Source organism: Stegastes partitus, unplaced genomic scaffold, assembly GCF_000690725.1.
Source record: "Stegastes partitus isolate 25-593 unplaced genomic scaffold, Stegastes_partitus-1.0.2 Scaffold1545, whole genome shotgun sequence".
Lineage (NCBI taxonomy): Eukaryota > Metazoa > Chordata > Actinopteri > Pomacentridae > Stegastes > Stegastes partitus.
Genome location: NW_007579276.1, coordinates 65,101 through 86,882, shown reverse-complemented (window position 1 = coordinate 86,882; position 21,782 = coordinate 65,101). Strand labels below are relative to the sequence as shown.

General features: G+C 46.0%; 1 protein-coding gene across 1 annotated transcript in view; it reads left to right on the top strand.

Annotated features, from left to right (window-relative positions):
* The window catches only part of dmd (dystrophin), a 123,849-nt gene that overhangs the window by 84,415 nt on the left and 17,652 nt on the right, over positions 1 to 21,782 (top strand). Inside the window, exons 50-55 of the mRNA XM_008300463.1 lie at positions 14,874 to 14,935; positions 16,952 to 17,026; positions 18,264 to 18,465; positions 18,551 to 18,636; positions 19,638 to 19,795; positions 20,714 to 20,880. Coding sequence (XP_008298685.1) covers positions 14,874 to 14,935; positions 16,952 to 17,026; positions 18,264 to 18,465; positions 18,551 to 18,636; positions 19,638 to 19,795; positions 20,714 to 20,880 — 750 coding nt within the window. The remainder of the gene's footprint in view (positions 1 to 14,873; positions 14,936 to 16,951; positions 17,027 to 18,263; positions 18,466 to 18,550; positions 18,637 to 19,637; positions 19,796 to 20,713; positions 20,881 to 21,782) is intronic.

Here is a 21,782-nt window from a genome sequence, read left to right as displayed (position 1 = left end):
GCTTTCAAAGCAGAACTTTGATTTGTAGTTGCACTGTATGTTGACCTCACCAACCCCATACGGCGGGTCGCCCTCCTTTAACCTGGTCCTGCCAGAGTTTTATTCCCATAGAAGGATTGTTTTTCTCCCATAGACAATGCATAACAGACCAAAAAGCATTTGGAAGGTTGGTGAGGCCAGTAGCCACAGATAGAGAGGACAAAACACAAAGTTAATGACATGTTCTGATAGCCGAGAGAGGAGGAGAGGCCTCAGTGCATCATGGGAAGTCCTTTGGCCACTTCGGCCGATAACAGCAGGACTAAGGGTTGGTTCAGGGTCGCAGGAGCCCGTCTGTACGACAAGTTTTATCAAAAAGGAACGTTTAAGCCTAATTCTACAAGGAGAGAAGGTGTCTGCCTCCAAACTAGGAGCTGCTTACGCATGAGAGGAGTCCAATAGCTGAAGGCTTTGCCTCCCGTTCTGCTTTTGGAATATAATAATAATATATACCACGAGGTCTTTAAGGTACAATGGAGCTTGGTGATGAAGGACTTTGTAGGTAGAAAAGTGGATTTTCCAGGGAGCCAGTGAAGAAAGCTAACATGATAGAAATATGATCTCTTAGTTGTTGCTGTCAGTGTAGAGTCTCAGTCATCCATGCTCATCCCAGGAGCTTCAGTAGGAAGCAACTGGACCTCTCCTTTAGGGTCAGGAACCTACAGGTCCTTTTAGTACTCCTGCTGCAGCGTTGTGGATCAGCTGGAGGGTTTTTAGAGAGTAACTGGGACATTTTAATAATGAACAACTGTCCGGCCTACAAGTGACAAATGCATGGACTAGTTTTCCAGCATCACTTGGAAGGACGTTCCCCAGTTTGACAGTGTTGTGCAGGTGAAAGAAAGGCCCTCCTACAGACTTGTTTCAGACATGTCCTTGACGAAAATAACTCGCAGTAATGCTTGAGACCAAGGCAGTGCCATCCAGAGTAACTACAACAGTCTGCTTCTGGGGTGTTTAGAATCAAATGCGCCTCCACAGTTTTGTCTGGATTTTGAAGACAGAACAGGCCAAAGGTGTGCCGCTCCGTCCTGAAGCTTTCTCCTGGCCTTATAGCGCCCATGCAGGCACTGAAGGCCTCATAGCAAACATACAATGCACTCACACTGGCTGCAGCCCACACACCTAGTAACACACTTATTGTGTGTCTCACACATATAAACACACCGTCACACACACTCAGGACATGGTGGGACAACATATGGCCGTCTAACTGCCTGCCTGTGTGATCACTGCTCTGCTTGTGAAGGTGATTTCCTGAAGCCTGCTATAACCACTTTCTCCCCCCTCTCTGCAAACCCCATCTTGTAAAGTTGTGTTTGATTTGCCTCGGTGCAAAGCGAGCTCCCCCATGGGTGGAGTCCTCGATTTAGAAACGCACAACCTCCCACAATAATACAGTCATCAGCAAGATGTCGTCCACGGGCTTAAAATCAGCTGTCAGGAAATGTTTGATGTGTTGAATCCATCCCTCCATCTCCTTCCTCCACCTAATCTCTCCTTGTGTGTGTGTGTGTGTGTGTGTGTGTGTGTGTGTGTGTGTGTGTGTGTGTGTGTGTGTGTGTGTGTGTGGTTGGGGCCGGTGGGGACTTGCCTATAAATTACCAGCAGTTTTCTCATTGCTCGTTGCCTTCATTTCTCTAGAGTTGAACACTGATTCTCTCACCCCCTCCCCTCCTTTCATTTTTTGCCTTTTCCTTTTCTTTATCTTTCTTCTGCCTGTCCTTCTTTCGTTCTCTCTCTTCATGGCCTTGAATTAGGAGATGTGTCCTTAGAAAAGCAGAGTCTCTCTCTCTCTCATCAGGGAGGTGAAAAACCTCCTTGGATGGTGTGGAGGCTCCTTTGCTTTCAGAAACAGCAGGATGGGGGGAAGGGAGGTAGAGGCAGGGAGCCTGAGCTCCGCCTTGTCTAACAGAGATGTGCTAAGTGTCCCTGAGGCAGGCAGGACCAGACCAAAAATATGCCTTGGTGAATTTCAAAATAAAGTGTCAACAGTCTTTTAGTTTAGTCCTGCTGTATTTGTATTTCAAACATTTACCTGCTGTCCCTTGTTCACTTATGTATTCATTAGCAGGTAACTGACTGGAGAGCTCTGGGGCAAAAATGAGCTCTTCATGACCCTATAACCCACCTAGAAGTGTCCGGTGACTCCACGTCTGCATGCCAATGGGGGGAAGTCGGGTCCCAACACAGAGACCTAAAAATCCTTATGCCAGTAATGGCCAGTTCACGTGTCATGGCTGTGTAGGTCTGTGCCGGTCAGTTTGGTGGCCAGCTGCATCTCCCCTCATATCGGACACACAAAACACATCAGGACAGCAGCTGATTACAGATCATGCTGTAGCACCGTGTCACGGATTATTCCTGAGGTGTGCACAGCATGTCAGCAGGATTTCTAGAGAAACTAGGACTTCCAAAGACTGCACAATCAAAGCTCCTCCAGTCTGCCAGTGTCTACTGTTGTCATAGTTCTGGTCATGATGAAGTCTAAAGGGCTGCAGGTGGATCGGTGGTTAGCACCATGGCCTCACAGCTACAAGGTCGCTGGTTCACATCCGCGGTGTATAGATCATGGATGGATGGATGGATGGATGGATGGACGGACAAGTAAATGTTTCTGAAAGAAGCTTTTATTTTTGAATTAATAGGCGGAAGTGATCTGTGTTGTATTCCCGTCCACTTGATCCTCGTGTGTCGCTGGTCGTCAGCCTCTGCAACACACCGCTGCCACTTGCAGGGAAGAACACACACCGACACACACACACAGGATCCATACGGCATTCTTGGACGCTTCTCTGCGGCGGTAGGGGACGCTTTGTCGGACCGCGGAGGGGGTGGGCATACCGCCTCTGTTTTTTGGGAATCGATTCGTCCCACCGGAGGGCTTCGATCAAGCCGGCGATGCGGGAGCAGCTTCGGAAGTGAGTGCGGGGGGCTGGGGATGGAAATAAATAATGGTTGTGGTAATTATGCTGGTCGTAATGCAGTAAACCTGTTCACACAGACAGCGCAGTAGCCGTGGCTGCTAGTAGGAGAGGCTGGGCACAGACACCCCCACACCAGCACCATGATTCAGGCAGGGCTCGGAGGGCTCCAACATGCATCCATTAACGGGGAAAACTGCACACAGGGAGGCAGGTTTTTCCCTTCCTGCGTGTTGTTAGCTGCAAGGACCGAACATGCATCTGGGATGAATGTCACCAGCATGCACGAATCATCTGAGGCCATTTTAATCCAGAATGTTCAGGCTGAAGTTGAATGTTTGCACCGTGCAGATGGAGACACAAAGCAGGGCGCTGGACGCGTTCACCGCGAGAAGGAAGGGAGACGCCGCTAATCGGTAGCCATTACCCCAAACTGCCTGTTTTCCGCTGCTGCGGCTGTCGGTCGTGGTTGTTGCCAGGGAACCAGGCGAGGTGTGCGGCAAGTGGAGCCCGCTGGAGCCGCCGTCCTTCCTGGATATCCAGATCCTGAACCTTCCCATCTACTGGCTCACTGGCTGTTTGCCAGATTGGAGCCAACGCGGTGCAAACATGGCTTTGTGCTTATTTGCTCGTATGTTGTTTGAATTTGGCTCAACGGGGTGTTTATTTGTGCGCGCGCGTGTGTGTGTGTGTGTGTGTGCGCGCGCGTTGGCTGAGAGAAAAGCAGCGAGCGTATCGCTGCGTTGCATTCCTTCACACTCACGAACACGGAGGTGCAAACACAGTCACCCTCCGCGTGCCAGCGAGGCGGCCGACGTCCGTGCGTTTCTGAGCGCACGCGCGCGGCGGAGGTGTCCGCACCGCAGTGCTCGGTATCGGCTGGAGACGGCAGCAGGCCTCACACGGACGTGCACACAGCGGGCTGTACTGCTCAGAGAGCTGCTGATCCGCGGTCCTGGTCCCACACTGGTCACTGTGGAGCTGAAGGGATGGCCTGAGCAGGTGGGGGCTGCCGGGTGGAGGTGGGTTTTGGCACCACTGTGATTGCAGATGTGTTTTGTGTGTATGCGTGTGCCAACAAACACACACATACACACAAAGCACTGGGTTGGGGTTTCTAGTCAGCCATGATGTGGGCTGACTTGGTGTGAGGTGTTGGTAACTATTAACCACAAGCTGGGTCAGTCTGTGGTTTGTAGGGTGAGTCGGTGATATCAGGAAGTTCTTCCAGGATGAAGCTGCAGACCTTTCCTGTCCCAATATCATGTTTGGATTACTTCTAATAAATTAAAGTGGCACTGGGTCATTTCACTATGTTTCCCTATCAGCGTGTGAAAAACTATGGATGCACGATACATCGGCGACCACGTCAGCATCGGCCGATATATCCCGTATATGAGCATCAGTCCGATGAACACATTTATCCGATGATTGTCTAACGTCAGCGCCTTCCTCTCTACGTTTGATATCGCTGCTGTTTCACAGATGTTTTTACCTAAATGGTCCTGGACTTAAATATGTTAAAACATGTTTTACTGACTTGCGTTCCGTGTTCTGTAATAAAGCAGACCATGTGGTCTAATCTGGGCTTCTTTTGAATAGTTTCTCACAGGGCTTACTTACACTCATTTTTCTATGTGAACAAAAATTGAATATCGACATCGATGATATCGGTTATTGGCGATATCAGAAATCATAATATCGGTATCGGACAGAATTTTAATATCGTGCATCACTAGAAAAAACGCGTGAATCTTACATGCAGGTTGGCTGGTCTTGAGAGAAAGCAGTTCAGTAGCTCTTAGATGGACTTTAAGATTAGGCCTAAGCTCGTCTTCAGTCTGTGAGGAATGATTAGTAAAAAGTCCAGCAGCTGAGAAGCCCGAGAATGTAAAAGTGAATGCTGGCAGCTTCACTGTGAGATCTTCCAGATCTTCTTGGAGAGCCAGCTCCACTGTCACTGCAAGAAAAGTGAGCACCATTTGTGCAGACTCGTGGTAATTTATTAGCATTTATCTGCCTATGTTCAGAGTGATTTTCTCTGCCCTCAGGTTCAATTTAAAAATTACAAAAAATACATGTTTTATACGTAGAATATAAGTTGTTTTTTTTTTTTTTAAAGAGCATTTAGTCTACCGTAAAGCTGTTGAGATGATTTAAAGAGAAAATGTAATGTCACTGCCTTTAACCAGGTTGATCAAATCCTTCAAGCCAAAGGCATCAAAAGCTTCGTTCTTCACTCCTTTCATGCAGCTTGATATTGATCATTACAGAGCAGAGCCTATGAAAACAAAGCATTCAGCAAAGGTCACACATTAACATGTGTTCCAGTTGGATTTAGTCACCTCATTGTCTCCAACTGAACCACTGCAACACCAGGATGAGATGTGTTTCCACCTTCTTCCTTCTTCAGTCCTTGTTCACGCTGTCTCTGCTGCCTGTCTGTCAGAGCAGATTGTTCATCTTGTTTTAGGAAGATGTTAGGGAACTACAGGTAGCGTTAGCCACAATCTGTAGCACCAGTATCGCCATGGACAGCAGTCGGAGGCAGATCTGGATGCTGAAATGTTCCAAATAGCCCATTTCAGCTTTAATTAAATCATTTGTGATTTTGTCATTTTAAAGTGATTGATTTGCAGTCCTGCTTTGATCCAGAAACGTTGCTCATCAGTACTAAACCAGTGTCTCATTTAGGTCTTTCATATGTCAGGATTTGCTGCCTGTCTGTTTCACTTTCACCTGTCCGACATGATCATGAGCATTTTTCCTGATTTTGTATCGGTGTATAGGTGATACACAGAAAAAATAGTCATCACATGAACTGACAGCAGGTGCAACTCAGATATGATTGTGTGTTGAATGTCCTGGTCAGAAAAAAACCATCTCTTAAAATTCAATGTTTCTATATAACTGTTTTTTTGTGAACCACACACACCGCCCTGCTGTCACAAATGCTCTTTACAGCACCAAACGTGGATTAATCTGCCACTAAAAATGGTCCCCAACAAATGCAATATTTCCTTTTGTCATATGATAGAAACTACAGTGAGCAGATGTTCGTCTTCAGTAGGAACCGATGCGTTTGGAGCTGAGACCCACAGCAGAGTGGCGGGAAACAGGAAGTACTGGGAGACGGATTAACAGGGTTTATTTTGGTGTTGTCATTTAATTAATTTACATTAAGTAAAGTACAGGATTAAACCCGACCTGAGCCTCTTAACAAGTCTCATGATGTTGAAATAAGAAGCAAAAACGAAGCTATCAGTTTCCAAAATATAAACTTATTCACTGAGAAACGATCACCAGGAAAATAACTGCGGTTTTCTTTTTGCCCAGGTTTTGTTAGTGCTTTGGGGTTCGCTTTCAAAAACTGCTTCCTCCAACACAAAGCTGATGAATATTGCGTTTTCCTCGTATTCACACTCCTGAAGGCCAGCTCATTCAGATGCTGGCTGACAGGAAGCGTTCTGTCACGGCTTGCTCTCAGTGATGGGCAGAGGAAGACGTCAGCATATCCCATAAACCACCTTTAATCATTCATCCAAGACCCATAATTGACTGTGATGAGTAGTGACACTCGTGTCTCTTAGCAGATCCATTATTTAAAACGCCTATCTGTCACTGCCACGGTAACCTGTTCAGCAGCCTGATAACTGCAGTGTGTGACATGGTGTGTGCATGTGGGTGTGTGTGTTACTGTACAACAGCATGTGGTGTGTGTTGTGAATAAAGAATGACTACCGTTCAATCCAGCTTTGGAAAGAACAACAAGACCAACCAGCTCCATGAACCAGGTACTGAGAAGCACAGCTCAGGGAATGGACACCAGAACATTTCCATGTCACTAAACGTTCTGGAGAGTCCAGTTAAATTTGCCTTTAGGGAATGTAAAGGAAAATGGCAAAGCTGTGACGTGGGAGAAGACTTGTGTTCCAGCAAGACGATGACCTGAAGCATGCATGTATATTATATATGGATAAGATTGATTGTGTTGCTGTCAGAACAGAGGGTCGTTTCTTACATGAGAAGATGCTGCAGTAAAGCAAACCCTGTACCGATAGCCTTAGCCTAGCGCTGCCTTAGCCAAGCGCTGCCTGCACAGTGAGTTCCAGCTGCACCATTCGTTAACACCAGCAACAAATTACTGGGTTACTTTTGTGTAACAGGGAAATGAGCAGCCTTGTAGAAGACTGTGGTGGTCGGTATCTGCTTCCTCACCTTCTAAACACAGCACCGCTTATTCACTAGAGCTGCCCTGCCCTGAAAATGCTCTCATCTGTCCCTCTGTAAGCAGTGGCTCTCAGTGGCTGTTTCTGGTGTCATGTAGCCAATCAGATGGCGCTGTGGGCAGGACAGGACAGGCGGCTGCATCACGTTGTATTATCTGTCCAGTTGCCTAACCAGCCGCCCTTTACCATAAATCAGGACATTGTGGGGCGGCCGTGGTTCAGATGGTGGAACGGGTAGTCCGTCAACTGGGAGGTGAGAGCCTTGCATGGCAGCCGTTGGTGTGTACGTGTGAAGGAGAAACAGCATAAAGCATTTTGTAGAACCTAGCTCAGATTTCAAAGGCACTACATGGACCATTCACCATTTACCATCTTTGAACTCTGTACAAGTCGGCCTGTCTGTATTTGGATGCGTTGGCTCTCTCAGGGGCTGCAGATGTCTCAGTGGTTAGCATCTCGGTGGTTAGCACCGTGGCCTCACAGCTAGAAGGTCGCCGGTTGGCGTCCCGGTGAGGACACCCGGGATCTTCCTGCGTGGAGTCTCCATGTTCTCCCCGTGCAGCGTGGGTTCTCTCCGGGTTCTCCGGCTTCCTCCCACAGTCCACAAACATGCTGAGGTTAATTGGTGATTGTAAATTGTCCGTAGGTGTGAATGTGAGTGTGTATAGATGATGGATAGATCTCTCAGTCTGCCTAACTTGGGCTCTGTGATGGGCTTTATGGCTTTTTGTTGCGTGTACCAGGTGCTTGCTTACGATTACATGTTTCACTCTGTGTATCTGCCTTATCCACAAGCTGTGGACGATCAGCATCAGCGCTAGGATCTGCAGTCATGTTTTGAGGCTGTGAAAGAAAAAAGATGTTGTCGTCACACCTACTTTGCCTTGAGGGAAGCTGAGCTACAAACTGTCATACATCCACATTAATGATCACACATGTTGCTCTAAGCAAACATTACTGATCAGTGTAAGCATCATGATGCTAATAAAAGAGGAGTCAGTATCGTTTTTAATGGCAGGTGCTTTTCTAGTGTCAGTGTCCCGTGCAACACTCTTCAGCAGTGATTGGTCAATAAGAATAACAATACGAGTAATCTGCAAGCTAGCACCACAGCATCTAGCAGCTTATAGCACCGAGTGGCAAACAGATAGAGCTGAAAGCACCAGTTTACATCCACCGTATAAAAAGACACATACGCTTTTTTTCTCACTGTCTGACATTAAATCAGACTAAACGTTTCCTGTTTTAGGTCAGTTATTGTTGTTATTTGCTAAACGCCAGAATAATGAAAATGTAGAGAATGTTTTACGACTTTCTTCAGAGTCAGAAGTTTCCATCCATCTCCTTAGTATTTGGTAGCGTTGCCTTTAAACTCTATGACTTGGGTCCAATGGTTTGGGTTTCCTTCCACAAGCTTCTCACAACAGTCTGGTGAGTTCTGGCCCTATGACTGTTGTGTTTTTTATGCATTAATGTCACTGGGACATGTGGTTGAACGTTACAGTCCTGCAGTATGTGTAAACATATCAGGACAATGCGCCGTAGAGGTGTGTCGCTGCCTCCGTATAGGAGGCTACAGCTGCTGTGGTTGAGGGGAGCTAATACGGAGTTGAGGATCGGTGGGTGGTGGGAAGAGACGGCAGCGGGCACATGAGCTGGGCCAGGGTCAGCAATTTGTGACTATTAAGAATTACACCTCAAAAGCAGCATTATTTTGAAAGCCCTCTACTAAAAACTTTTGCACCATAGTGTGGATAGCAGGATGAAAGTCCCTCTTCGGTCCATTAGTGTCGGTGCTTTGTGTGGATCCTTAAAGGGTTTTCCAATTCTAACAGAAAGTACAACCTGTTTGTGCTGGTTTGACTGACATAAGTTACCATTTAACTCCTGTGAAGTTATCTGTCTCATTGCATAGTAAACTGGATCCTGATCAGTGCTGTTGGTTTCAGTTCAGAGGTCCAGCTGGCCAGTCACCAGGTGAAGCGGTTCTGAATGTTGGATCGGTTGAGTTATCCGACCAACCAAGGATCTCAGGAGCCAGCTGGTTTGGTAGTGCGGACAGTTTGGGTTTGCAGAGTTTGGCTACCTATTTACTTGGTGTGTGTGTGTGTGTGTGTGTGTGTGGGTGTGTGTGTCCGCTGCTTGAGGTAACAGGAAGGAATCTGATCTTTTTCACACTCATACTTTTGTGCCATGCAAGAGTAGATTGGACATTTTTAGGGTTTAAGGTCATCAGTGTTTATTGTTTCTTGTCCAACAGAGCAGTGTGTTCAGTGAAACAGCTCACCTCTAACTAGACAGTGGAGCGTCCTGTGTTTTCACCTGACGCCTGACATTCAGAGGTTCAAGTCATTGCAGCTGCTGGAGATGGGAGTGTCACTTTTTAAAAATGCTTCTACTTGTTTTTGCTGCTGAGCAGCTGATGTAAATTGCTGCAAGTTACTGGCCTTGCTCTTGTGACATTTCTAAGGAAATGAAGCAAAGACTAAAGCTGCTGCAGCGCTGTGGATGAAAGCAGCCAGTGCAGTCAGTCCGAGCAGCTGGGAACAGCCCACCCAGGACCCCACCCAGGACCCCACCCAGGACATGCTGGGTGACTGAGGTCTGCACAGACTGAACTTGGAGGATTTTTGATAAGCTCTTCTCCATGGGGCCCCTCCCATCATTCTCTAGAGTGGGAGAGAGAAAAACAAGGGTCGTTCAAGAAAATCACGGCAGCATGTGGAGCATAAGCTGTACGTGCTGTTTTGACAAAGGTTAAGTGCAGGTGCGCCGGGGCGCGACCAGCTCCACATGTGTGCCTTTAACAAGCTGGGCAGGGCCACGGTTGCCATCGACACGCCTCAGGCCAGAGTTTTGAAGCTGAAAGCACTTTGTCTGTCAAGGAACCCTCAGCGGTGCTGTGTTTTAAACAGGCTACTATTTGTTAGCAGTTTTTTTTTTAGAGTTTTGTGTCGCCACCTACTGTGTTCAGTAGTCACACCTCCTGCTCACATGTACGTGAGCCTGATCACACACTAACAGACAGATGTTTTTGGTTGTAGCTCTTACTCACCTAAGAGTGTCAGTATTTTGTTGGAAGCCTTCTCTCCACCTCTCCTTTTGATCTTCACATCAGTGACAGAATGACTGCAGCACTTCATTCTAACAGCCACTGAGGAGGCTTTTAACATCATCACAGAAGCTTCACAGATGCTGCCATTCACATATACTCACAAGAGACTCATAAGAAGCCACACTTATTTCCAAGATTGCAAGGGGCCAAATGTCTATATATAATCCAGAGGACGTATGAAGTGGAAGTTCGTAGAAGCCTTCTGTGTCTTAAGCCAACACATGCTTTTTGTATCGACCCTGCAGGAGAGCTCACCGACCGTCTGCATGCAGCCCAAGTTTGGGGTCACGCAGATTGTCTGCACTACAAGCACACCAACTGTGCATGTGGCAGGAAAGCAAGCTGTGCTGAGACTGTACAAGGAGAGTCTCCGTCATCCACTCCTTTACAATTCATCATGAACACCGTTTTGAGTCGCTGCCGCACTTTGGAGGAGCTTCGAACATGATTTCCATCACTGTGCACAAACAGTAGGAAGTCCTCACCTCTTCACAAATCCTATGCTTTGTTTGTTTCTCAGATGTTGTTTTGGACTGTTCCTCCGTGTCCATAGGGCGGGAATCAGAGCAGGGCACAACGTACAACACTTCAGCATCATAGCAACTGAATTTATTCATAAGTGACCCAGAAATCCAGTGTGACCTGATTTAAGCTGCAGATTGTAAGAACAGCAGCCATTAGCACACGGCTCACTGTACGCTCTGTGATTAAATGCTTCCTGCAGAGATGCACCTCCAGCCTCCAGAGTTAGTGTGTGTTCAGGCAGATACCTCCATCTGAGATGTGGGTAGATGTATGAAGGACAGTGTACCGTGTGACTTTCCGTTGCATCTCGACTGTTGTGTCTCCATGCTGAGGATAATTTCTAATTACAAGTTATTAATGGCGTTACCACTGCTGCTGTTTCACGTGACAGATGTGTGCAGCTGTCTGGCTTTGGAAGCACGTATGTGTCTGATGTCAGTATTACATGAACTCAGACAAAAAACTGTCTCTGTGATGTTTGTGGACAAGGATTGGATGTGAAAAGCCTTCCTTAAATCACTCAGCACAGCTTAAGGCTGCTTGAACACGTCTTTCTGCTAATGTGCCTGACTGCAGTTCAGACTTGTGCCGTGTTTGAAGCGAGACGTTCCTCCATCCGACTGACTTGGATCGCATTTGAGAGCTGGAACCACTGAAGGACAGAATCAGCTGGCGTCACACGGGCTTTGCTTTGATCTTGTGTTGAGTATGTTTGTCTCAAAATTGAATTGTGTTTCTTACATGTTGTGCATATAGCTTCCTGCATGGCCCATAGCAGGGTCCGTTTCTTGTGTCCGCTTCTGAATTCTTTCAGAAGTCACCTTTCATTCCAAACACTGAGGTTGTTGGTGGAAAGGCCACCAGCACTCACGAGGTTCAGTGTCAACACCTCTTTATGAAAATGTTTTCTGTCTGTTTTAACGTTCTCTTTTATCTGCTGGTTTCGGTCACTTACTGGGAAGAACAAGAACAGGTTGAAGGAATCGTTAACACTCACAGAAAGGTCACAGAGGCTGACCTCAGACATCTGTGGGCCCTTTACAGGGATAGAGCCATAAAGAGGCCCAGTCAGTCCTGGCCGACAGCAGCCGTCCTCTGTTTGGCTTGTTTCAGCTCCTGTCCCACATACAGCCAACACACTAAAACACTGCTACTGCTGTCTGTGTGATTTCATATGATGTATTTTAACCTTATTTTGTCTTTAGCTGATGATGATTTTATCACATTAATCTGTTTTCCTGTGTACTTCAGGACAAGAGATAATAAAGATTACCCTCAAACTTCAACTCAGCCGTGAGCATAAGCTACTGGATGTAGTATTACAGCTTCTGGATCAATAGCATTGTGGGAAATGCCACTGACAAGCTTTTATGTTTATGACCTCCTTGTGTGTTGTCATCCAAACCTTGACTGGGCCTCTCCTGAACCTTGGTTTTGTACTTTCTGAGTCATTCAGAGGTGGACTTGTTGTGTGTTTTAGGTGGTTGTCCTGCTGCATGACCTGTTTGCGTTTAGGTCATGAATAGATATGAATAGAGCAGAATTCATGGCTCCATCGGTTATGAGCCCACGTCCTGTGGAAGCACAGCAGCCCTGAACATCACACCAGCACCATGTTTCACTGTCGGTACGATGGTCTTCTTGTGGAATGCAGTTAGCTTCAGACCCATTACTTCCAAAAAGTCCACAGCATGTTATCACAGAAGTCCAGGGGCTCATTCAGGTACTTTTTTGCAAATGCAGGATGAGCCTTTATGTTCCTTCTGGTCAGGAGAGGTTTGCACCTTCTAGCCCTCACATGGATGCTGTTGGTCTCAGTGTCTTCCTTATTGTGGAGTCACTGGCCTCAGTGAAGGTCAGTCAGAGGCCTGCAGTGCTGTTGATGTTCGTCTGGGTTCTTTAGTGGCCTTCTGGATGAGATGTCGACGTGATCTTTTCTCGGAGCAGGTTTAGTTGGTGGCCACTCCTGGTGGTTCCCCTCTGTTCCTTGTTTTCTCCGTGAGTGGATGACGTCTCTCACTGTGGTTCTGTGGAGTCCCAGAGCCTCAGCAGTGACTCTGTAACCCTCCACACTGATGGATGTCAGTGACTTGGTTTCACATCTGTTCTCGAAGCTGCTTCTTGAGACCCTTCAGCTACTTCACAATGCCAGACAGGCTGTATTTAGAGATGTTTAGATCCAACAAGCCTGGCAGTGAGCCTACGTGGGTGTGGCTGCTGAAGCTGAACCCAGCTGACAATGAATTTGGTAGACTGGTAGCTCAGGGGGCGATTAGTGTTTCACACAGGTCAAGGGGGAGCTGGATCATTTTTCCTTTGGTAAATGAAATCAATATTTAAAAACTGCATTTTGTGTTTTCTTGGGCCACATTTGTCTGATTAAAATAACTTTGTTGATGTGAAACATTGAAGTGTGACAGATGAAGTAACCGATATCTGGGGGCAAACACTTCCTCACAGCACTGGACAACTTTTTGTACGTCACGTGTTGGTTCTTTTATATATCTGTTGTAGGTCTTCTGAATATATGACAGAATCTGCTGGGGCGAAAATATAAACATACAGCAGTGCTAGTATTTGGTAAATGTCCCTTTGGCCATTTTCACCTTAACTGGGCTCCACAATTTTTACACCTGTGGACTGGCATGAAGAAACAAGTCTGCCAGAAAGCCAAGCAGTTGAATTAATCTGTGACAAGTCCGCCAAAGAGCGTGTCAAAGATACAACCAGCAGCTTGTAGACGGCTACCAACAGCACCTAGTGGAGGTAAAAATGGTTAAGTGACGTTTAACCAAACACTAGCGTTGTGTGTTTTGTTTGTTAAGTGGACGTTTGTTCACTCATGTATATTTAGGAAAGTATTTGACATGTCACAGATTTTAAATATTCATCATCCTAAAAAAGTTTCAATCAAATCTGAGTTGGCCTGAGCAATAGGCCCAAGTGATCTGAGATGAACAACACATTAATGTGGTAGGGCAGGACTTTGGAGATCTAATTCATTGACTGAGATTCATTTTAGTGTCGCCCAAAATTCATTTCTATCTTCCTCTGTTGTTTTAGGAAAGTTCGATCAGTCGTACGACTAAGCAAGTTAAAATATGTCCACATATGTGCCTTCCTCTTCCATGCACAACGTACTGTCTGCAGCAGATTGTGCTGCAACCATCTTCAGATTTGCTATAAGCAGTGCAATGTCTTTGAATGTGGTTTTGGTGACTTTATTCTAATGAATTATCTAATTTCGTCTTGTCCGTTTGGTTGGATGAATGTGGTTTAGCTTGAATATTTCAGTACAGCTGTGTGTACTGTAGTAGTAACGGTACCGTAGTCCTGTCGTCTTCTTGGTAGGTCAGAGTGAGAAAGTCTCCAGTTGAACTGGTCCCATTGTTGGTGGTCATGTCCCCTTTGGAAACATTATGTTTTTAATGCAGGCGTCTGTATGTTTAAAAAAAAAATCCAGCTTTCAATCAAGTTTGGGGGATATTGTAAAATATCAGCATAAAGTTACTGAAACAGATTTGTTGTGCAATAAAATACACTCGGCTTAAAATCACCAACTCTGCTTTTTATCTCTTCATTCAATTTTTTCTTAATGAATCTGATTCAGAACTTGCTGGCAGTGTGTCCTGGCAATTTGATGAGAGGCCACTTGTTATAGCCACACAAATACTTACTGAGAAAATGAAGCTGTCTGTGTGAGCCATATATATATATATATATATATACACATGCTGAACAGTGAAGCCAAAAGTTTATCTAGCCACTTATTTTTTTATATAAAGGTAGAATATGTCACAGAATACCGTTATAAGTACAGCATTGTGGTGCTACAGAGATGCCTTTGTCTACAGAACGTATTTTAACATGTCAGAGAACATGCGTGTGCACCAGTGTGGATCTATAGTGAGCTGTTGTGCTCTACAGGCAGCCGTCTGGACTGACATGTCAACCCAGCCCCATTTGTCTCGTATGGCACAATCCACAGTTTGGTAGATGATCTGTTTGTTCAACTTGTGTTTCCTCTTTGTTTCCTTCCAGCCACCAGACCCAGACGACATGCTGGGACCATCCCAAGATGGCTGAGCTCTACCAGTCTCTGGGTAAGACACACGTTCTCTCTGCTGCTGTGCTGCTAAAAAGAGCTCATGGAAGTTTTTAACATCGAATCATGATCAATTTCATTTGGCTTTTATGACAAGGATTTACTGGGGAAAAAAACAATACTCATGTCAAAATGAGAGTTTTATCCAAAGTAATGTCAGTTAAGTCAAACTATAAACTATATCCACCATTTTTAAAGTGGCTCACCTCATTGGACACAGTGCACAGGAGCTCACAAGCACTGGTGGCTGAGCTGGGAGAGACTGCACAGCTGTCCAGGCTGTTCACCAGTCAAGCTTTATGCGGAAGTCGCAGAAAGAGTCACTGCTGAAAATAGCTCGTATTAAGTCTGGACCAGAGTTCATCAGATGGTATGTGGGAAACTCTAAAGTCTGCTGGAAGAAGGTTCTTTAGTCTGAGGAGACCAAAGTTGAGCTTGTTGGCCATCAGACGAGACGCTGTGTTTGGCAAACATCAAGCAGCGTCCTGAACACGCCGTCCCCTCCATGTGGTGAGGTGTTGGTAGCATCATGAAGAGGGGATGGTTCTCAACAGCAATTCCTGGAAGGCTTCTACAGTTAGAGGGGTCAAATACATGCAGGAAACTATGATATAACCTGAGTAAAGGTTTGTTTTCCAGCAAGACAGTGAGCAGAAGTGCACAGGTGTTGTGTCTGAGCTGCAGACCACGGTTTGGGATTTGGAAAGTGAACGTGCATCATGGACCAGATACAGACGTGTCTCACGGTGATTAGATCGAATGTGCGACACATGTTCTGGCGAATGCAGAGACTAGACACAGTCAAAGTTTAGCAGCTGATTCACAGGATTTCCACAACATACAGCAACACAGGGAGGACCTGGGACTGGGGCGGGAGCGACACTCGCTGGGAGAAGCAGGGTATTACAGGAATACAAATTCAAGTTACAGTGGATCTATGGAAGCCCAGGAGGGACACTAAGCTGGAAACGCAAGTCACAAAAGCTACGAATTTGTAAGGTCAAGCTGAACAAGAACTAACAAGGACCAGGTGGCTGGTAGCAGGCTGGGAAGGTTGTACAGGAACACGGACACAAGAATTCACACATAGACAGCGTGAAGTCAAAGTGGTGGCCAGTCGCACACGCCACCGGCAGACAAACAGAATTCTAAGGTTGCAAAGTACTGAACAGGACAGCAGATGTTAGAGAGGGTCAACAACAGACCAGAGACTCGACTGAAGCTTTTCTGACCAGTGCTAGATCATGAACAGGTGAGCCACCCCCCGCCACAGGTGTCCTCATTCAGCTGGTTCTCCATCAGACCTGCTCAGGGGACAGCACACACCTCACTCTGCCCACGGGGGGAAGGGGGCAAAGGAGAGGTGCCAGCTAAGCAGAGGGGGAGGTGGAGGGCACGACAACACAACCTTGTTTTTACTCTATAAAGTACCGTTAGCAGGCCCGTTAGCAGACACGTTAGCAGACACGTTAGCAGACCTGTTAGCAGGCCCGTTAGCAGGCCCGTTAGCAGAACCGTTAGCAGACCCGTTAGCGTCAGAGCTTATCGATGTTTGGGGCTCGGTACCCGTCACTACTAAATACACACTCCAAAGGGGTGAATACTAATTCAGTCACTTATTTTATGCTTTTAACGGATGTGCGTTACTTTGTCGAAGTCAGTTGTCATTTTGGCAGTAAAAATCTTCTTTAAATTGTGCACTCTTGTCAAAACAGCCTCATTTAATTGATCATCATTCAACGTTAAAAAGCAGTAAAGAGGACAACTTTCAAGGAAGTGAACACTTCTTATAGGTGCTCTAAATCCAACCTGTCTGCTGATGCAGTCATGAAAGGCTTCACAGTGACACAGAACAACTTCACAGCACATCTGATCGTCAGTGGAGATGAAACGAGGACATTATGAGTTAATTTTAGTTGAGCCAGGAGAAGCAGCACCATTAGTTAAAGTTAAATTAATGATGAAAGTATTAAATCTCACTGTCTTCTTTCTCTTGATGTGTTTCCTTCTCCAGCTGACCTGAACAATGTTCGGTTCTCAGCCTACCGCACAGCCATGAAGCTCAGACGCCTGCAGAAGGCTCTCTGCTGTGAGTACGCCGTCTATCTATAGTTTATACGTGTATGCATATGTATAGCTCTCCTCTAGGTTCAAGTCCTCTCCTCTTGTCACGAGTGCTCCTCTCGTTGTGTTCAGCCCTCCCACACGCCTCCTTTGGTCTTTTTTCCGGCATCACTCTTCCTTTATTTAATCCACCTCATTTGCTGTCGCTCTGTTTTTTAACGTCTTCTCTTTACTTCCTGCTGTGAGGATGCTTTGTCTCTCTTCCTCCTCTTTATTTCTCAGTACTATTACCTTCTCTCACTGTGTGTGTGTATGTGTGTGTGTGTGTGTGTGTGTATGTGTGTGTGTGTGTGTTAAGTTGTGCAGCACTGTTTAGTGAGACGCTTCCTTTCCTTCATGTCGGTCAATACATGTGTCATAAAAAAATAAATAAAATTACATTTTTAAAAGACAAAGGGAGACGACAAAAAAGTCTTACAATACGATTTTTAAAAAATAGAACAAATAAAAATGTGTAATGTGAATAAAAGCAAAGCTGCACGAATCACCTCATTTATGTAAAGAACTGGTCGAATAATAAAGTCGATTGTGATTCATGCTCCAGAGTTTTAGCCACCAATCTGCAGCTTCTCTCATATCTAATGAGCCTTATTTAGTTTGTAGTTTCAGGTCATGCTGCCCACAGCTTGACTCACTTGCTTGATGCTCGGGGCTCTTGTTAGTTCCTGTTTCCTGCTTAACACCAAACCAACAGTTTGCTGCTGACTGAAAAGTAGGAGTGTGTGAGCATCAACATGCCTACAGCTGGACAGTGGTGCTGCTCTGTGTCTGGACTGACCAGTGGGTTAGCGTGTTAGCCAACCAGTTAGCAACAGTTTACTGCTTTTTGATTTGGCAATATGTTGGCAAAGCAAAAAGCAGTTTTAAGTGAAACCACAAACTTCATTATATCCAGTTTATCAAGAAGACTTTTTCAGGCGTGCACCATGTAAGTCATCTGAAATGTCCTCATCCTCAGACAGGTTGTAGGATGAAGTGTCTCAGGATAAACAATCCTCCCTCTTGTCCTTTAGTGGACCTTTTGAATTACAAAGATGAACCATGTGGTGTTGTGGTACCTTCAGAGTTGACGTTGGACTACGGAGCAGCTTCCAGCTCAGTGATGCTTTGATCATGGAGGTTCTGAACCCAGTTATTCTGCTCAACCTCAGCACAGCAGTCACGTGTGCATGTCTGCTCTCTTTGTGCCTCTCTGTGTTCAGTGGACCTGCTGAGCATGCCGATGGCGTGTGAGGTGTTCGACCAACACGGGCTGAAGCAGAACGAGCAGCTGCTGGACATCTCCCAGCTGGTCACCTGTCTGACCAGTCTGTACCAGCGGCTGGAGCAGAGCCACTCCCACCTGGTCAGCGTGCCACTGTGTGTCGACATGTGCCTCAACTGGCTTCTCAACGTCTACGACACGTAAGTGCTGCATGCTCACCACGTGCACTGGAGTGTCACTGTTTGTGGGGAGGTTTATCTAACATGTTGTTTTGCTGGTTGACAGCGGTCGTACCGGAAAGATCAGGACTCTGTCATTCAAAACTGGAATCATATCGCTCTGCAAGGCACACCTGGAGGATAAATACCGATGTAAGTCAGTGCAATACGTTTAAGTATCGCGTCTGTATGTCACCATGTTGCCAAAAATAGTGGCGAAGAAAATAGGTTGGTCATTTTAGTTATGTTCAGATGCATATGTTTTAGAGTGAAAGTGATTTAGCAAGTAGTCAACTGACCAGAGAAGTGATTTGGCACCAGAATGAATTAGGTTTAGGACTTTCTGTTATCGTTTGTGTCTCCTAATGGAAGGATTAGCACCACAGCATGTATGGCAGCTCTTCACCAGGCTGTGCTGCTGCAGCTCAGCACCTTTCACCAGCTGTGTTCAGCGGATACATGTTTGACTTAAATGCATTATGTTTTATGGCACAACACTAGAAAAACTATTTTAGATGATTTTGCTGGTGATGAGCTTACCTTAAAAGTTATTTTAAAATGTGCTCGTACAAGCTCAGTTTGTGGGGTCACGTCTGTACGATGAAGCCCATCTCTGCTGCTAACCAGCTGAAGGAAACCATATGTTTAGAACTTCTTCACGGTGAAACAGGAGAGATGTAGTTTTTAAGAGTTAAACTTTCTGAACCCTGAGCAGCTTCTCGGCGTTTCTTTGCTCCAGTAACACGTTTACTGACTGTGGGCTCATTCTTCAGTGCAGTAAAGTCCTGTGCGTCTATGGAAACAGCACGTCGCTGTCAGGACTTCACTGGGGTAGTCGTGGCCAAGTTCTGGTACCATCTCACCCAAACAAGTGTTCTTGGTCTAACCAAATAATGTGCTCCCATAATTCATGAGGCTTCCTTTCATTTTCTGTAGCGTTAGACTGAGCAAGTCATTTTACTGTGACTTTGGCTCGTCGTATATCTGCTGCTGTTGGTGTTCAGGCCCTCATCTCCTCCTTCTGTCCTCACCTTCATGCTCTTTCCTATCTTCCCTTCTCTGTCTGTGTTGTGGCCTCCATTGTTAAAAAATCTTCTCCCACCTTTCTGATTTCACCTCTCATCCTTCCTCTGCCTCTTCCTCTCCTCCTCCAGTCTTGTTCCGTCAGGTCGCCAGTGCCACAGGCTTCTGTGACCAGCGTCGCCTGGGCCTCCTCCTCCACGACTCCATCCAGATCCCCCGGCAGCTCGGCGAGGTCGCCTCCTTTGGCGGCTCCAACATCGAGCCCTCCGTCCGCAGCTGCTTCCAGTTTGTACGTCACACACTCAAAGTGCTCGGTTCTGAGTTAGCAGTCTGGTAGATGTACTCACCAGTAGTCAGGACTGTCCAACGCTGTCATGGTCTGCATGTCCATTTGCACTCCGGATGAAGACCATGTACTCGTGCAGTGTGTGTTCACGTCAGGCTGAATCAGGATTATTTACAGAAAGAACTCAGACACTGAGAATGTTGCAGGAAATTCGAAGGGAAAACACTGAAGGATAGTAACAACAACCAGGAGAACAAGTGCCTCTCCAGTAGACCAGGTCAGACACTAAGCGAGAGCATCTCTGTGTGAATTTCAGCATCATGCAGCTAATCCGGTAGCATGCAGGACTTCAGCAAAGATTCCCAGTAATCTGCCTGAATTATTCCTGATCTTCAAAACATGATCCAGCCTTTAAATGTTTGGAGTCCCTAATTGGAACGCCAAATTGACTTTCTTCCTCCGACATTGTCAATGCAAAACTACTGACTCGTGTTGGACAAAGGGAGTGCTGCAGAAATTAATAGTTTAATGAAGTCCTCTGAATGTTCAGTCATAGCCCAGGAAGCCTGACGAGGCAGCTGTGGATACCCAGCCGCTACGAGCACCTCCACATCCTGTACCAGCCCCTTAACGCTTTTAAAATGCATTCAAACGCTGACAGTAGTGCAGTAGGAGTGTTTGCACAGCTGTTGACATTGCCACGTCGTCTGGCAGGACAGATCAAGAACTTTTAAGATTTTCTCTATAATAAAATAGATACTGCATTTCTCTGGCTCACTGTAGCATGAACAGGTTCTTTACAGATGTGTCCAACTTACCTCTAGCAGATAAAAAAGCTTTCAATAATGTAATCAATTCTGATATAAGCAAGATTCGTGTATGATTTGTGAAGGATGCTTCCTCTCATGTTGTGTTTCCCAGGCCAACAACAAACCTGAACTGGAGGCCGCCATGTTCCTGGACTGGATGCGTCTGGAGCCCCAGTCCATGGTGTGGCTGCCCGTCCTGCACCGCGTCGCCGCCGCAGAGACCGCCAAACACCAGGCCAAGTGCAACATCTGCAAGGAGTGTCCCATCATAGGTTTCAGGTCGGTGTTCATGTCAGCGCTACCGCATTCTGCTTTTGTCTGAGCTGTTCTGACGTACGGTCCACCAGGAATCTAGGTGTTGAGCCGCAAATCTCAGTGTCGGATCAGAAAGGAGGTGAAACTTTTGTGATTTTGCTGCATAAAAGGGGATTAAACAAAAGTATTTAATCTTCACCTAAGAAAAGAAATAACCATGAGAGTTATGCTTCTGTATGATGCAGCACCGAAGGAATTCAACTGATTTACCTTCACACAGGACATCTTGTGTGTCATATATCAAAGTCCAGTCTAGATCATGTGTTAGCAGCCCATTGGCGAAACATGTTCCTTTAAATGTGGTTAAATCTCACTACAGTCTAGTTTTCTCGTCACTGTCAGACAGAGATGACATTGAGTTCCTTTAGAAGTAACACAGAAGAGGAGCTTTTCTTTTGAAAGCACGGTGAGCCTTCTTGCCCCTGTGGTGTTCTGCTTTATATCGTTAGCAAGAAAAGAGGAGCAGAATGTGTTGCATGTACAGGAACGGATCAGAACCGGCCAGGCGGCTCCATAGTTCTCTTCATCATGACACCCAGGAAGATGTTTCAGACTAAGATGTTTAAGCAAGCAGCTTTAAGATTCATATTTCTTTTTTGCTGTTTGTTGTTCATCGTGGCTTCAAGCAGGAAGCAGTCCAGTGTCTCATACAAGCAGGCCTACCAGCTGTTTTTAGCTAAAAGTGCATTAATATGTGAACGATCATGTAGATTTTGACGGATGAGACGGAGAACATCTAAACACAGGACTCAGAATGACTTATTTGGCAGAAGTGTGTCCAGTTCAGAGCAGGAAGACGCCGTAGTCCTAACACTGATCACCTTTTCTGTGGCAGCAAACGCACACTTTCATCAGCTGTTGTGCTT